Genomic DNA, 18,210 nt, shown 5'->3' with positions numbered 1-18,210 from the left:
TTTTAAAAATATGCATGTCTTTCCTGAAGCCAGCAATGTCTATGGGATTTAAGATTTAGATTCTTTTTCCTTACGGTTTTGGTCCAGAAGAAATCTGCAGCATGTTATTGGTTAGGTTGGCAGCGTTTTTTCACCCATTAACTTCAATTCATTGACTTTCTTGATGGCCCAAAAAAAACCCACATCAAAAGAGTATCAAAACCGCGTCAAAACTGGATGCGGTTTTGATGCATTTTTTTGCCACAACGTGCAGACCTAGTGCAGAAAATTTCTGTAACGTATGCACATAGCCTTAAGCGGGCTTTACACCCTACGATATCATTAATGAATTATCGTCGAGGTCACGTTGTTTGTGACGCACATCCGGCTTCATTAACGATATCGCAGCATGTGACACTCTCGTATGAGCGATCTTAAACGATTGCAAAAGCGGTCAAAATCGTTTGCCGCGGAGAGGTCGTCCTGAAAAAAAAAATTTCTGCTTACTAGCGATGTTGTTCCTCGTTCCTGCGGCAGCATACATCGCTGTGTGTGACACCGCAGGAGCGAGGAACATCTCCTTACCTGCCTCCACCGGCTATGCGGAAGGAAGAAGGTGGGCGGGATGTCACTTCCCGCTCATCTCCGCCCCTCCGCTTCTATTGGACGCCTGTCGTGTGACATCGCTATGACGCCGAACAAACCGCCCCCTTAGAAAGGAGGCGGTTCGCCGGCCAGAGCGACGTCGCAGGACAGGTATGTGCGTGTGACGCTGCCGTAGCGATAATGTTCGCTACGGCAGCGATCACCACATATTGGCTGTTCGATGGGGGCGGGTACTATCGTGCTCGACATCGCCAGCAAATGCTAGAGATGTCGCAGCGTGTAAAGCTCGCTTATGTGTTCTGTATGTGTCTTCTGGATTTGCACATGGTCTGACCCACACATTGCCATTATGTAGTCCTTGAATACCCTGGGAATTTCTGCAATGAAGACACATCCATATATAGGGCCTAAAGGGCAAAAACTACAGGGCCCCTTATATTCTGTTAAACAGAGTGTCCGGCATTAGGTCTGATTGTAGAATTCAGATATAATATACGTACCGCTAACCACTAGAGGGAGCATGCTGCATTCCATTAATTATTGAGCTCACTGTAGTAATTATATGCAGCAGCTCCCTCTAGTGGTGGCTACAGGAAGCCAAATTAAGGTAATTTCACTTTTTCGATATGTCTATGCAGGCGATTTCTAACTTTGCATCAGAGACAAATATTCAGCACAGAAACGAAAAGGAATTTAAGGGGATACTCATTTTAAATAGTTGAAATAAATAATTTCTCCCTACTTATTAAGTATTTGAATTGCCTATAGACTGGTAGGGATCTAGCTCCCCACTGATCACCGAATAGAGCCATGAGAACAGCTCCTGTCTGAGAGCGCACACAGCCCAATATACAAATTTAATAGAAAGCGTAGACTTCATAGTCTATGTGTTCTGCTGAATCCATAACGTGCTCTGTGTCTGTGGAGTTGGGTATTTCTTGGGGGTCTACTGAAGGATCTGTGGGGTTCTCAGGATCCAGACCTCCACCAATATTCAAGAGATTGTTTATATGAAAAATCAAATTTTATTTACTCTTTAACGGCTTACAGACTGAATGCCAAAAGAAAAGTGAAAAATGCATACAGCTGCACTCTAGAATGCTAAGACTATGTGCCCACGGGACAATGTACCCGCAGATTTATCTGGATTTTCTAGATAGATCCGCAGGTTCAAGCAAGTACAGACACTCCCCATGTTACCCTATGGGATTTGGGGAGAGCTGTATCAATGCTGCGGTATTTGCGGCTGCGGAAAATGCTGCGGATTTCCAGCAGCCGCAAATAACTGCATGTCAATTATTCATGCGGAAATATCTGCAGAATTCCCGCTCCTCCACTATGGAGATACAGGGCAGGTATTCCGCACAAAATCGGCACCGTTTCCGCAGGTTTACCGCAAGAACTCTGCAGGTATACCGCAGCAATGGATAGCTGCAGATTCCGGGGAGTTGCTGTGTGAACCTGTGGAAATACCTGCTGAAAAGTCCGCAGGTACATTGTCCCGTGCGCACGTAGCCTTAAAGTGTTAGCATTCTAGAGTGCAGCTGTATGTATTTTTGTATTGATATTATGTTGTCAGCTAGCACCTGTTCACACCTGTTGGATGTGCGGGTCAGTGTTTTTGATATAAAGGAAAAGTGAAGACTTAGGGTATGTGCGCACGTTGCGTACTAGCCCAGCACCGTAAAAGGTGCGCTTCAGAGCGCAGCTGAAAAGCTCCGTTCTGAAGCGCATGGTGCCGGCGAGAACGTGCGCTATGCCTGCAGCTCCTGCCATAGACAGAGCAGGAGCTGCCGGCAAAGCGCACGGAAGAAGTGACATGTCACTTCTTTTTGCGCAGCGCTTCGGCAGTAGCCGAAGCGCTGCGCTCTGAGACGCCACGTGCGCACGGCCCCTGCACAATCTCCATAGACTGCAGGGGACGCAGGACGCATGCAGTTACGCTGCGCTGCAAAGCGCAGCGTAACTGCATGAATTTACGCAACGTGCGCACATAGCCTGAGGCTACTTTCACACTTGCGTTGAACGGCATCGGTTGCATTGCGTTGTGTGACGGATGCAACAGATGCGTTGCATATAGTGGCACAACGGATGCAATGGATCGTACAAAATAACGCAATCCATTACAGTTTTTTCTTCTTGACTTTACACATCTGGGCACGTGCAGTTGTGTAAAGATGGATGCGTTAACGGAATCCGCAACCATAGGCGTCCATTATAAAAACAACGGACGCTGACGGAATCCTGCAGGTTGCGTTTTTTTGACACTCCGCCAACCGCAGAAAAACGCTACATGCAGCGTTCCATCCACCAGGCGGATGCAACGCAGCGTCGGCTGACGGATGCAATGCAAGGCCATCCGTTGCTATCCATAGCTAATAGAAGTCTATGAGGAATAAAACGGTTTCCTGCAATGGATACCGTAATTCCTCAAGGCGGCGGATAGCAACGGATGCCGTTCAACGCAAGTGTGAAAGCAGCCTGACACAGTCTCTGACCGAGCAAGAGGTGTAACAGCATATATAGTGCCTTCAGTGTGTATGGAAACCTATGGCACCATGACCTATATTCCCAGACACTAGGGATGTTTGGTATATTGTCCCATAGCAGAATACTTACTACCCACGGTTCGACTTGAAAGCAAACTTCCCCCACGAAAACTGCTTCGTCCATCATTTGCGGAGATAACATGGGATCTTGGTTGGGGTAAGCTGGCAGATATCTTTAATTTTTGGTCAGAGACACGACCTGTAGAAAACAAATATTACATTTATAGGGTTATAAAAAAAAATGTAAGTTAACCCCTATTTTTGGGATAGGTTTGCAGATTGTTAAGGTCTGATCCGGAAGCTGGGGGCTCTGGAAATCTGAGGGAGGGCTCTAGAGCCCGGTCCTGCATGGTGCGTAGCTACAAGTACAATACTCTAAAAGCTTTGTGTACAAAAAAATATAGAATGATTATGGTGTTTTGTTTTTTATTTTTTTATTATCATATTGCACATTTAATTTAGTTTATTTTTTATTGTGCCTTTTGTTTTTATTAATAAGTCTCAGATCTTAAAAAAAAAAAAAGAAAAGGAAAATCTAATCAGGAGATGACATGCCACGGGATATGTTATTTTGTAAAAAGCAGACTAGATAATGATGCTATTAGCTACTCCCCTAATACTCATGGCAGGCGCACGTCCTCCGCTGTGTAACAAAGCTGATAAGTGTTACAATTACGATTTCAATCTCTTCCTGTGCATTCCTTGTTTTCATTACATAACAGCGCATCTGATTAATTCATCAAAATGACCTGCGTTACTAATAAAATAATCAAAAAGAATAAAATATGACAACATTTCTATACGACTCCGCAGCGTTGCGCTGGCTTTGATGTCTGACTGAGCCTCCAGTGGCTTTACAGTGCACATCTCTAAAAGCTTGACAACTTCAAAGAGTCGAAAATCCATGTTGTCAACATACCGCGCTTCCAACATCAGCCGCGCTCTCCAAAACAGAGATGCATTTAGCTTTATGCACAAGAGGATGATTTATGGATGGGTCTACAATGAACGCCATTACTTCTTCTAGGGGATCATTTTATTTTGTTGTAGTAGAAAATTTATAGCAGGATGGAGGAGTAAGGGGGGGGGGGCAAAAAGAGCCAGATGAGGAAGAAAGTCGTAGTGGGACGGAGGAGTAAAACATGGGGAGGACAAAAAGCCAGGTGAGGAAGAAATTCACAGCAGGGAAGAGGAGTAACAGGGGGACAAAAAGAGCCAGTTGAGGAAGAAATTCATAGCGGGACGGAGGAGTAAAATTGGGGGTGGGGGGACAAAAGGAGCCAGATGAGGAAGAAATTCATAGCGGGACGGAGGATTAAAGTGGGGGGTGGGGGGACAAAAGGAGCCAGATGAGGAAGAAATTCACAGCAGGGCGGAGGAGTAAATGCGGGGGGACAAAAAGAGCCAGATGGGGAACAAACTCACGGTAGGATGGAGGAGTGAAAGTGGAGGACAAAAAGAGGCAAATGAGGAAGAAATTCACAGCAGGGTGGAGGAGTAAAACAGGGGGGGGGATAAAAAGAGCCAGATGAGTAAGAAAGTCACAGCGGGACGGAGGAGGAAAACGGTGGGGGGGGAAGCCAGGTGAGGAAGAAATTCACAGCAGGGCGGAGAAGTAAAGTGGGAAGGACAAAAAAAGTCAGATGAAGACATTTACAGCAGGACAGAGTTGTAAAGTGGTGGGGGGGACAAAAAAAAAGCCAGATGAGGAAGACATTCACAGCAGGATGGAGGAGTACAATGGGGGGGGCGCAAAAAGAGCCAGATGAGGAAGAAATTCACAGCAGGATGTAGAGGTAAAAGCGGGGGGACAAAAAGATCAAGATAAGGAATAAATTCACAGCAGGGCGGAGGAGTAAATGCGGGGGGACAAAAAGAGCCAGATGGGGAACAAACTCACGGTAGGATGGAGGAGTGAAAGTGGAGGACAAAAAGAGGCAAATGAGGAACAAATTCACAGCAGGGTGGAGGAGTAAAACAGGGGGAGGGGGGGGGATAAAAAGAGCCAGATGAGGAAGAAAGTCACAGCGAGACGGAGGAGGAAAACGGTGGGGGGGGGGAGCCAGGTGAGGAAGAAATTCACAGCAGGGCGGAGGAGTAAAGAGGGAAGGACAAAAAAAGTTAGATAACATTTACAGCAGGACAGAGTTAAAAAAAAAAAAATCATCAGGCTTTGTCCACAGGCTATTTACTTCATGCAGCATTTGCTTGGACCTGTCCCGCCCACAGCCATGACTCATGAGTCATGGGTACGGGATTGAAATAGACCAGGTGAGTGCTGCTAAGAGCAGTTCTACTATTCATATGTGAGGCCGTATGGCACATTTTATAAAAATATTTTAGTGTAGGACTGCCTCAAATGAGATTTGCCGTGACGTGGCGAGGCAGCTCAAGAAATTGCAATTTTTTGCCAAAAATCTCAAAAATTTTTTATAATAAGTACAGTTTGGAATGTTTAGTGCTGAAGTGCACATTTGGTGCTGGCTTTTTGTTTTTTCTTCGCAGGACAGAGTTGTAAAGTGGTGGGGGGGGGACAAAAAAAAAAAGCCAGATGAGGAAGACATTCACCGCAGGATGTAGAGGTAAAAGCGGGGGGGGGGGGGGGGGGGGGGGGGGAGTCAAAAAGATCAAGATAAGGAATAAATTCAAAAAGACCCATATGAGTAGGAAATTGTCAGAAAAGGATCTCCCTGATGTTGTTTTTCACAATTTGACTCATTGCGTTCAGTGAACAACGTCTGGTTGCCTTCTAATTTTTTATGATCGTTTTTCAATACAAATGTAAGGTTTTTTTGCTTTTACCTTTTGCAAAACGTTATTTTTAGTATGGGCTGATATCGATTATTCTGCACAATGCCAAAGTTGAGGATAGAAAGTTATTTTCTAGGTAATTATAGAACAATTAAAAGTCACAATATATAGAAAACATTCTCCCTGTGGCAAACATGTCTGCAATACTTGAATGCTTGTTTTTTCATTGTTTTTGACCGAATAAAAAAAAAAATTCCTGTATTTTCAGGACTGTGAAGGTGTTTTCCAAATTTTTTGGAAATTCTAAAAAATGCCATCTATAGGCATTAAATCATCAACAAATTAGCTATTGTTCAAATGTGGGTTTTTTTGTCATTTTTTCCCCAACATTTTTGCCTATTTTTTTAATAAGTATTCCATATCATTATCTATATATAAAAAAAAAAAAAATCAAGAAATCTTCAGTCTAGCCACTTAGTTTAATATTAGGTTAACATTTCCTGATCTGTACAGAAGACTTTTCATCAGTTTATCGCCACAGGCATGATTACATTGACAGATCATGCTGATATAGCTCTCCTGTATAGGTTATTGCCTATCTATTGCTAGTCTATCGTCCATGTGGCTGATGTAAAGCATAGTTAAGTACAGAACTATCTGGACAGTGACCGAATCTTTGTGATTTCAGCTCTGCAGGACGGCATTTTTTATTTAAAATGAAACAACTGAGATATAATTGAAGTGGAGAATTTCAGGTTCAATTAAAAGGGATGAACAAAAATATTTTGTGAAAAGTTTAGGAATTGCAGCCATTTTTCTGCAAATCCTCCTTTCAGGAGCTCAAAAGGAATTGGATAAATTTACTTTACCATAAATAAAATATTCATTTTTAATACTTTGTAGAGAATCCTTTGCAGGCAATGACGGCCTGAAGTCTGGAAGCCATGGACGTCACCAAATGCTGGTTTTCTCCTTTATGATGCTTCACGGCTTTTACTGCGGTGACTTCAGATGTTACTTGTTTGTGGATCTTTCTGCCTTAAGTTTGTCTTTAGCATGTGACATACAGCTGGATGGAGCTGAGACCTGGTGAGGACTCGGCCATTGCAGAATATTCCTCCTCTTTGACTTAATCCCCTGGGTTGCTTTCGCAGTATATTTTGGGTCATTGTCCATCTGTACAGTGAAGCGCCATCCTATCAACTTTGCTGCATTTGGTTGATCTGAGCAGAAAGTCTCGCCCTGTATAATTCAGAATTCATCCAGCTGCTTCTGTCTTTAGTCACATCATCAATAAACACTAGTGACTCCGGGCCATTGTTAGCCCTGTATGCCCGGCCATCACACTGCCTACACCATGTGTTACAGAGAATGTGCTGTGCTCTGGATCATGAGCCGCTCCAAGCCTTCTTCATACTTTCTTCTTTACATCATTCTGGTACAAGTTGATATTATTCTCATCTGTCCATACAATGCTTTTCCAGAACTGGACTTGCTTCTTAAAATGTTTTTTTGACAAAGTCTAATCTGGCCTTTTTTATTTTTCAGGCTGATTAATGGTTTGCACTTTGTGGTGAACCCTCTCTATTTGCTGTCATGATGTCTTCACTTTATGGTAGACTTGGATACTGAAACACCCACGTCCTGGAGAGCATTCTTCACTTGGTTGAATGTTGTGAATGGGTTTCTCTTCACCATGGAAAGGATTCTGTGATCATCCACCACTGTTCTCTTCCGTGAACGTCCAGGCCTTTTGAGTCTAGTGTACTTTTTTTTGCAGAATGTACCAAACTGTTGATTTGTCTGCTCCAGTCCTAACATTTGTACTATCCTTTTTGGTTTTGCAATTTCAATGTTGAAGAGTATAACATAAAAGAGGATCTTCATGAACATGGCTTGCTTTTTAATAGCATCTCTTATTTATTTACTAGCTGTAGCACCTGGCGTTGCCCAGGATAGTAACTGTCTCTCTGTCTCTCTCCCAGTCTCTGTCTGTCTGTGTCTGTCTGCCTATGTCTCTTTCTGTCTATGTCTCTTTCTGTCTGTCTCTGTGTGTCTGTCTCTCTATCTCTCTGTATCTGTCTCTATCCATGTGTGTTTCTGTTTCTATCCATGTCTGTCAGTCTGTGTCTGTCTATCTGTCTGTCTGTTACTGTATCAGTCTCTCTGTCTCACTCTATCTCTGTGTCTGTCTTTCTCTATCTCTGTGTCTGTCAGTCTGTTTACCCAGCTGTCTCTTTCCCCGGCTCTCTCGTTCCAGGCCTGTCTCTTTTCTTGTCTGTCTCTTTCCTTGTTTGTCTCTTTCCTTGTTTGTCTCTTTCCTTGTCTGTCTCTTTCCTTGTCTGTCTCTTTCCTTGTCTGTGTCTTTCCTTGTCTGTGTCTTTCCTTGTCTGTCTGTCTCTTTCCCTGTCTCTTTCCCTGTTTTTGTCTCTTTCCCTGCCTGTCTCTTTCCCTGTCTTTTTCCTTGTCTGTCTGTGTCTGTCTCTTTCCCTGTCTGTATCTCTGTCTCTTTCCCTGTCTGTGCCTGTCTTTCTGTGTCTGTCTGCCTCTGTCTGTCTCTTTGATTGTTTGTCTCTCTTTCTGTCTGTCTGTCTGTCTTTGTCTCTCTCTGTCTCTTTCCCTGTCTGCCTCTTACTCTGTCTGTGCCTATTTCTATCTGTCTCTTTCTGTCTCTCTCTATTTGTCTCCCAACTGACATCTTATTAGCTCACACATAACCGTGTTATACTAAGAATGTCCTTTGTTCCTATAGCAACCACTCACAGCTGCTATTAATAACCTTTAGCTCGCAGCTCCATTGACTTTAATGGAGGCAGGTTTTTTGGAGAGTAACTGTAAAGCACGGGATTACACTTTCCCATCGAAACATAGTCTATGACGTTCCCTGAGTCACATGAGGTGTCTGTGCAAAATTTTATGATTGTAAATGTGACGGTGCGTATTCCTTTAGGGGACATACACATACATACACACACACAGCTTTATATATTAGATTTTTGGTTAAAAGTGTTATCGTTCCAGGATTACCAACACGATGAATATATAGCAAGGGTCGCTGTGGGTGGTTGTGGCAGTACCGATAAGGTTTTATGTCTTGTTTTTCCTTTTCTTTTTAAAAGGACAAAAAGGTTTTTTGATTATTTTGTTTAGCAGTGTATTATGTCATTGTAACACTCTGTGCAGGCCATAACAGAAATACAAAGTTGGCAGACCATAGGCTGCCCGTGAGGCCCCGGCTGCTATGAAAACTCGTCATCACCATGAAAACATGTTAAATTGATACCAATGGAGTGTCAAAGAGAGACCCTGCTTTCGGTCTAACTGTATCATCTAAAAGGTTAAACGATAATGATTGAAGTTGACTCTCATCCCGGTTGTTGAAACAGAGTGACCGCTGTATCGTACTGCTGACATCTACTACAGATAGTACTGGCACAGCTCCTGCAAAATTTCCAAGCCATACATACCCTATATGATGCTCGGTGTTAAAGGGAACTGTCACAGTTGTGTCCCGGGTAACAGACAGTCATGTGGTTTCTGGTGATAGAAGGTCACAGTGTTTGGCTGCGCACAATGTTCCCTGAATTTCTATTGTTACTACTGTCAGAATTCATTGGAATAAGTAGCTTTCCTGCTGGATTCATCGTTCTCCTTTTTGGACACAGCAGGAGTTCGCCTTCCACCCAACTGCTGATCATCATCAGTATTCTATTGGTGCTTATTGTTCTGTTCCCACTTAAAGGCGATTGAAGTCGCGTAGTTGTGAGAGGTTGTGAGAATCTTACCTTCGTTTTTCCTATAGGTGAGGCAGACAGGACCAGAGCGCTCCAGAGTTAAACATGCACATGCTGAGATGAAACAATGGTGGTTTATTTTCTCCAAAGGTTAAGGACATGCAGAAGTACAGCAGTCCAAGTACTTGGCATTGTAGTTCTCCTGTGATGCTTGTCTCTGAAGCTACTACGGTCAGAAGACTTTGCTTCTAGCAGCTCCAATAAGGGATGTTGTTCTCACAAACTCTGGTTTGGAATGAACATACCAGGATGTGATGCAAGAGGGTCATCAGACACTCCCATGGGCTGGACAAAAGAAACAGAGGAGACGAAAGGTCTGACCAGTAGATGGCAGCAGAGACGAGCATGAAAAACATTAAATAACAGTTTTAACTAAGACAAATAGAAACAGCACACTTATATACCCCTTCCTTCCTGGGACTCATGCTGGTGATATTATTCAGTTCCTAGCAGAGCAGGTGGCTTGAACTTCTTTGTGGTATCGTTGTTGAAAACGGTGCTGAACTTCTACCTAAAGGGGGCTTTACACGCTACGACATCGCTAATGCGAACTCGTTGGGGTCACGGAATTGGTGACACACATCCGGCCGCATTAGCGATGCCGTTGCGTGTGACACCTATGAGCGATTTTACATCGTTGCAAAAACGTGCAAAATCGCTCATCGGTGACATGGGGGTCCATTCTCAAAAATCGTTACTGCAGCAGTAACGAGGTTGTTCCTCATTCCTGCGGCAGCACACATCGCTCCGTGTGACGCCGCAGGAACGAGGAACCTCTCCTTACCTGCCTCCCGGCCGCTATGCGGAAGGAAGGAGGTGGGTGGGATGTTCGTCCCACTCATCTCCGCCCCTCCACTGCTATTGGGCGGCGGTTCAGTGACGCAGCTGTGACGTCGCTGTGACGCTGAACGAACCGCCCCCTTAGAAAGGAGGCGGTTTGCCGGTCACAGCGACGTCGCCGGGCAGGTAAGTATGTGTGGCATATCTGGGCGATGTTGTGCGGCACGGGCAGTGATTTGCCCGTGTCGCACAACAGATGGGGGCGGGTACCCACGCTAGCGATATCGGTACCGATATCGCAGCGTGTAAAGTAGCCTTTAGTCATCTGTGGATACGTTTTTCATGCTTCCCCTCCTTGTGTCCTCTATAGTGTTTAGTGGTGTTAATGAAAAGCTCATCCCATCAGTTCCCTATTTAGGGTCCAGCACTAGGGATATTTAAACGGGCTTTACACGCTGCGACATCGCTAGAGTGATAGCACCCGCACATGTCGGTGGTGTGTCACGGGGTGATCGCTGCCGTAGCAAACAATATCGCGGAGGGGCGGAGATGAGCGCCCGGAACATGCCGACCACCTCCTTCCTTCCTCATTGCCGGCGGCCGCAGGTACGATGTTGTTCCTCATTGTTGCGGTGTCACGCATAGCGATGTGTGCTGCCGCAGGAACGACAAACAACCTGCCTTCCAAACGAGGAACGATTTTTTAAAAATGAACGACGTGTACGCGACGAACAATTTGACACCTTTTTGCGATTATTACTGATCGCAAAAAGGTGTCACACACAACGACATCACTAACGAGGTCAGATGTGCGTCACCAACACCGTGACCCCGACGATAACTCGTTAGCGATATCATTGTGTGTAAATGGGCCTTTAAGGTCAGGTATCTGGCTTGGTTCATAGGTGCGGAACCTATCTAGAGTGGTGAGGGACTTTAGGGACCAGCAGTAGGTTCGGTCAGGGGTCACCATCTCCCCTTTCCCTACACACAAGGTTTCCCTTCCATTTCGCTGTGCGCTTGGTATTTCCCCGTACCTAGCGTGACAGGAATATGTCACATGATTAATGTCAGCAATACAAACACTTTCGAGTTAAAAGCAGTAATAATTGGACCGGTTCCATTTACATACTTGACATAAGTAATATGAATGTTTGACGGATGATACCAAACTCAAAGCAAGCAAAGATACTGACAACCATGAGGAACTGATATACAAAGTATATTAGAAAACTGTATACCTTTTCATTACATAATGACTAGTCTTTATTATGGAAAACCCCTTTAATATCACCGGATAGGTCATTTAGACCAACAAAGTAGGTCAATAGATAGGAGCAATGCCAACCGTGATCTATGAAGATAAAAAGCAAACGATAACTGAAGACACATTGGGGCTGTTCAAGCCTCGATCAACAGATGATCATTTTATACATTCGGGTACGCTGCCCTAAGAAGGTTTCATAATGTGCCAACATACCGCATAAGTACCTAGAAATCCATATTCATTTCAATATGACCTAGATTCACAAAACATTCAAATGACAGCGGAGGATTAGCAGCCATTCATGAGTCAGAGCTTAATGCTCATGATTCCTAAAACAGTGGGTGCGCAGACCGTTCACCCAAGTGGCTCCTACGGGGTGGCTGCAGCCCCTATACCTCACGTAGAGTCTATACAAACATTCCCAGCCCATTATGCATCGTGATAAAAGCTGGCGTTTTAAAGATGCAGTTTTATGGAACTAGGTGATCTGCTTCCTCTGACATTTTCCTGGTGACAGGTTTTGGATTTTGTGCATCGTTCCCTCCATAAGCTTATCTTTCCCCTGCAGGCAATGTATGAAGAAGTACGATAATGGCAATTTAACTTTTAATATAGCTAATCTTTCTTATGAAGATTAGATGTCAGAATCATAAAGAGGTTGCATTGTTTAACTGTATATTTTAAAATTAAATACAAGCCTTGGAAGCCATTAGATAAAATATCAAGCAGGATTTCACATTTTTGGACATATGCAGTACATACACACACACACAAATATTATTATATTTTACAAAATATACATTTATACACCATATATATTGCAAGATGGCTGCCGGACACATCAAGGAGGGAAGATATGTATCACAGAGGTCGTTATCCTCTGTTATGTAAGCCTGGATACAAGCTCAAGTATGTACAGTACTGAGAGGGTTAATAGGGCTGACAAGGGTCAGGTTTATGAGCAGTCAGAGATATGGGTGGGACTGGCCTCACATATCCCCACCCCGGGACGTGGAATGGTAGACAAAAGAACTCTCAGGTGGATTCATTAGCTGTCTGTGTAGAGGTAAGAAGTCCTCCTGCTTGGACTAGTTTTTTGGATTTAGGGGCCCTTTGCACACTACGACATCGCAAGCTGATGCTGCGATGCCGAGCGCGATAGTCCCGCCCCCGTCGCACATTCGATATCATGTAATAGCTGCCGTAGCGAATATTATCGCTACGGCAGTTCACACGCACTTACCTGCCCTGCGACGTCACTCTGGCCGGCGACCCGCCTCCTTCCTAAGGGGGCGGGTCGTGTGGCGTCACAGCGACGTCACACGGCAGGCGGCCAATAGAAGTGGATAGGCGGAGATGAGCGGGACATAACATCCCGCCCACCTCTTTCCTTCCGCATTGCAGACGGGACGCAGGTAGGAGATGTTCCTTGCTCCTGCGACTTCATACACAGCGATGTGTGCTGCCGCAGGAACGAGGAACAACATTGTACCATAGCTGCAGCCAAAATAATGAAAATGACCGACACTACACCGATCATACGATACCGACGCTTTTGCGCTCGGTAATCGTAGTTAAAACGATTTACACACTATGATGTCGAGAGCGACGCCGGAAGTGCGTCACTTTCGATTTGACCCCACCGACATCGCACCTGCGATGTCGTAGTGTGCAAAGAGCCCCTAAGACTGGCGTGCCTTTGCTAGGACTGTGTTTTCTGTTTCCCTGCAAAAAAGGTGGTTTATTTTCCCTGTTTGTGGCTCCCTATATGGAGCTTTAATAAATCAGCCTGGACATTTTGTTTAAAGTTGCCTCCCGTGACTATGTCAATGCCGCCAAGTGAGCTGTGATCTCTAAAGTTGGTACTGAAAGGGGGGCACAGATCTCGAGGGGAATAAGTGACTACCGAAGAAAAACCACATGTCGGGTAAAAGTGGCTGTACGACTGAAAAAAGACAACATGGAGGTGCTAACCAATCATCTGGTCCAGGCCAATATAGAGCAGCAGCAACACTAAGGGGTACTTTGCATGCTGCTACATCGCTAGCCGATTGTAGCGATGCCGAGCGCGATAGTCCCCTACCCCGTTGCAGATGCGATATCTTGTGATAGCTGCCGTAGCGAACATTATCGCTATGGCAGCTTCACACGCACTTACCTGCCCTGCGACGTCGCTCTTGCCGCCGACCCGCCTCCTTCCTAAGATGTGTGCTGCCGCAGGAACGAGAAACAACATCGTACCTGTCGCTGCAGAGAAATTATGGAAATGACCGACGCTACACAGATCACCGATTTTCAACGCTTTTGCGATCGTTTATCGGTGCTTCTAGGCTTTAAACTTTGCAACGTCGTTACCGGCGCCGGATGTGCGTCACTTTCGATTTGACCTAGACCAGATCGCAGTAGGGATGTCGCAACGTGCAAAGTACCCCTAAGAGCTGCAGCAGTAACAGCAATGGCAGCAACAGAAAGCCCAGCAAGAAAGCAATAAACTGTTGATGAAGCAGATGGCTCTCTTTGCTGAGATTCTCTGAGCCAGGTAAGACGCTCGAGTCAAGTTGATGATTCACACGTGTGCTAGACGGTAAGGAGAGCCTTGCAAAAAATGACACCAGATGATGCTTTTGAGGCGTTCCTGACGGTTTTTGAGAGGATGACAGAAAAGGAAAAATTGCCTCAGGAGTAGTGGGAATTATTGTAGGTCCTGTCCGACCTGCCAGCCTAACCGCGCCGATTGCTCACGCCAGTAGGTCCTTAAGGCCACTTTACATGCAGCGACATCGCTATCAATGTCGCTGCCGATCGCACCCACCCCCGTTTGAACATCACGAGCAAATCGCTACCCACGGCGCACAATATCGCTATTACCCGTCACACGGACTTACCTTCCCAGCGACATTGCTGTGGGTAGCGAACAGCCTTTTTTCTAAGGGGGTGGTTCGTGCGGCGTCACAGCGACGTCACACGGCAGGCGTCAAATAGAAGCGGAGGGGCGGAGAGCAGCCGCATGAAGGACACGCCCACCTCGTTGCCGGAGGATGCAGGTACGGTGCTGTTTGTCGTTCATGGGGTGTCACACGTAGGGATGTGTGCTGCCTCAAGAACGACGAACAACCTGCGTCCAGAACGAGCAACGATATTTTGAAAATGAACGACGTGTCAACGATCAACGATTAGATGAGTATTTTTGATCGTTAGCGGTCGCTCGTATGTTTCACAAGCAACGACGTCGCTAACGAGGCCGGTTGTGCGTCACGAATTCTGTGACCCCAACGACATGTCGTTAGCGATGTCGTTGCATGTAAAGCGGCCTTTAGTGCTGTTACCAATCACTGAGGTCCCGTTTGATCACATAGCGACGGATTTATACATATATAGTTGATGATTCGCATGTGTGCTAGACGGTAAGAGAGCCTTGCAAAAAATGACACCAGGTGATGCTGGCTCCGGAGCAGTGGGAATTATTGTAGTTCCTGGCCCACCTGCCAGCCTAACCGTCCCGGTTGCTTACCCCGGTAGCCCCTTAGTGTTGTTACCAAACACTCAGGTCCCATTTGATCAAATAGCGACGGATTTATTAGCACCTCTAGTCAAGTCTGCCAGAGGGTATAAGAATATCTTAGTTTTCATGGATTATGCTACATGGTACCCAGAGGCAATACCATTGACAATTTCCTCTGCTAAGCGTATAGCTAAAGAATTGGTCAAGATCTTTTCCAGAACCGGACTTATGAAGACGATCCTGATGGACTAAAGGACCCCATTCATGTCGAAGGTCATGACAGTATGCAAAGCCCTGCAGATCACACAATTCAGGGTTATACCTTAGTATACCACCCACAGATGGACGGCCCGATGGCATCATAGAACGGTTTAATAAAACGTTGAAAGCCATGCTAAAGAAAGTTGTGGAAAAGGATGGCTGAGACTAGGATTGTCTACTACCGTACCTGTTATTCTCCATCAGAGAAGCCACACAAAACTCTAAGGGGTTTTCCCCATCTGAGTTGTTGTATGGCCAACACCCCCGTGGCCCGGGCGAGGGGTATAATCGGTCAGCAAGGGTATGACAGTTCAGCCCAGGAAATCATATTCTGGTGCTCATAACAAAGGTAAAAAGCACATTTCTGGCCAAGTGGCAAAGCCACTATGAAGTGATTGAAAAAATAGGAGAAGTTATTCACAAAGTTCACCAACCAGGGAGAAGGAAGCTCTACCAGGCTTACCAATCTGATCAAGCCATGGCGAGATAGGTAACCTGTGGAATCACAGTATTTGGTGGCTAAGTCCGAGGCCAATGTGGAAGTTGATAAAAGTGATAGAGACGCACAATGTCACCTGCCCAAAAGCAAAAGTGCTAAGAATTGCTCCATCAGAAAAGAGAATTTGTTCTCCGAACTGCCAGGATGTACGCAGGTCATAGAACATGAAACGCTCATGGAACTTCATGTCCGAGTGAGATTGAAGCCATATCAGATTCCAGAGGTCCGCCGAGAGGTGATCTCGAAGGAGGTGAAGTGGATGTTGGACCTAGGTGTGATTGAGGAGTCCAAGAGTGGCTGATCCAGTCCCATCGTTTTGGTGCCAAAACCAGATGGAGGATGGCAGTTCTGTAATGACAACAGGAAGCTGAACAAGGTTTCCAAGTTTGTCTCATATCAAATGCCTGTGTCAACAAGCTCATTGAGATGCTACGGCCAGTCTACTACATCACCACCCTGAACCTCACAAAAGGGATACCAAGGAGAAGACAATCTTTTGAAAGCCAGATGGGTGTTTCCAGTATGTCTAGATGCCATTTGGGCTGCAAGGAGCTCCAGCTATCTCCCAGAGATTCATGGATTGAATCCTAGCTCCCCAGAAGAAATATGCAGTGGCCTACCTGGATTACATCTGGCCAAGGTCCAGATGATATTTGATGCCTTAAGGAAGGCAGGGTTTTTCATCTATACAAAGAAATGTGCAGTCGGGATGGAAGACGCCAGATACTTAGACTAGGTCGTTGGCTGGGGTGAGATCAAGCCCCAAGGTGTATGTCATCCAGAAGTGGCCATAACCACTCTTGAAGAAACAAGTTGGGGCATTTGTGGGCACCGTTGGGTACTACAGTAACTTTATAACATACTTTGCCATGGTTGCCGCACCACTGACCGACCTTGTTAATGGCATAAATCGGCTATGGCCAAGTGATCTCCAGAAGCTGAAAACAGCCTTACAGAAACTGAAGCTTGCTGGTGGTGCCAGACTTCAATAAGAAATTTGTGGTCCAGATGGACACATTAGAGGTCGGGCTGGGGACAGTCTTGTCCCAAGAAGTGAAAGATGAAGAACACACAAAATGTACCTAAGTAGGAAACTGTCTTCCTAGCAGAAAAAGAGGCATGACTCTAAGGCGGGCTTTGCACACTACGACATTGCAGGTGTGATGTCGGTGGGGTCAAATCGAAAGTGACGCACATCCAGTGTTGCAGTCGATATCGTAGTGTGCAAATCCTTTTTGATACGAATAACGAGCGCAAAAGCGTCGTTATCGTATCATCGGTGTAGGGTCCGACATTTCCATAATGCCGGTGCAGCGACAGGTACGATGTTCTTCCTCGTTCCTGCGGCAGCACACATCGCTGTGTGTGAAGTCGCAGGAGTGAGGACCATCTCCTACCTGCGTCCCGGCTGCAATGCGGAAGGGAGAAGGTGGGCGGGATGTTTACGTCCCGCTCATCTCCGCCCCTCCGCTTCTATTGGCCGCCTGCCGTGTGACGTCGCTGTGAGGCCGCACGGCCCGCCCCCTTAGGAAGGAGGCGGGTCGCCGGCCAGAGAGACGTCGCAGGGCAGGTGAGTGCATGTGAAGCTGCCGTAGCGATAATGTTCACTACGCCAGCAATCACAAGATATCGCTGCTGCGACGGGGACGGGGACTATCGCGCTCGACATCGCAGCATTGGCTTGCGATGTCGCAGCGTGCAAAGTACCCCTAAGATAGGGTCATCTTGCCGTGGATAATGGGCACACAAGAATTAGACATATTTTGTACAAATAGTCTTCAGTCAAGTATATTCTATAAAGTATTAATGCAGCATAAATTTCATATATTATTTCACATATTCTATGTTTGCATATGTCTTGGCACTTGCAGAATACTGTTGTATCCCTTTGTTTGAATTTTGTATACTTTTAGCAGTTAGCACCTGTTCTCACTTGCTATATTTGGAGAGGCAGGTTTTGGGGGGTTTTTTGCAATAAAGCATTTTTGGGGGAATTGATAAGATGTCTTACAGAGCTCTTTTTCTAAGAGGTTGGTGGTTCCATTAATATGCTTGGTTACAGCACTCTAAACAGACAACTTCTTTAGCAATAACCTTTTGTGGCTTACCCTCCTTGTGGAGTATGTCACTGACTGCCTTCTGGATATCTGACAAGTCAGCAGTCTTCCCCATGATTGTGTAGCCTACTGAACCAGACTAAGGGGACATTTTAAACGCTTAAA

The 18,210-nt window shown here is 45.6% G+C and overlaps 1 protein-coding gene across 1 annotated transcript in view; it reads right to left on the bottom strand.

The window, feature by feature from the left end:
• NPHP4 (nephrocystin 4) overlaps window positions 1-18,210 on the bottom strand; it is a 355,418-nt gene that overhangs the window by 62,931 nt on the left and 274,277 nt on the right. The window contains exon 19 of the mRNA XM_075328429.1: window positions 3,205-3,333. Coding sequence (XP_075184544.1) covers window positions 3,205-3,333 — 129 coding nt within the window. The remainder of the gene's footprint in view (window positions 1-3,204; window positions 3,334-18,210) is intronic.

Source organism: Anomaloglossus baeobatrachus, chromosome 11 (assembly GCF_048569485.1).
Source record: "Anomaloglossus baeobatrachus isolate aAnoBae1 chromosome 11, aAnoBae1.hap1, whole genome shotgun sequence".
Classification (NCBI taxonomy): Eukaryota; Metazoa; Chordata; class Amphibia; order Anura; family Aromobatidae; genus Anomaloglossus; species Anomaloglossus baeobatrachus.
This window is presented reverse-complemented; position numbering and strand designations above follow the sequence as displayed.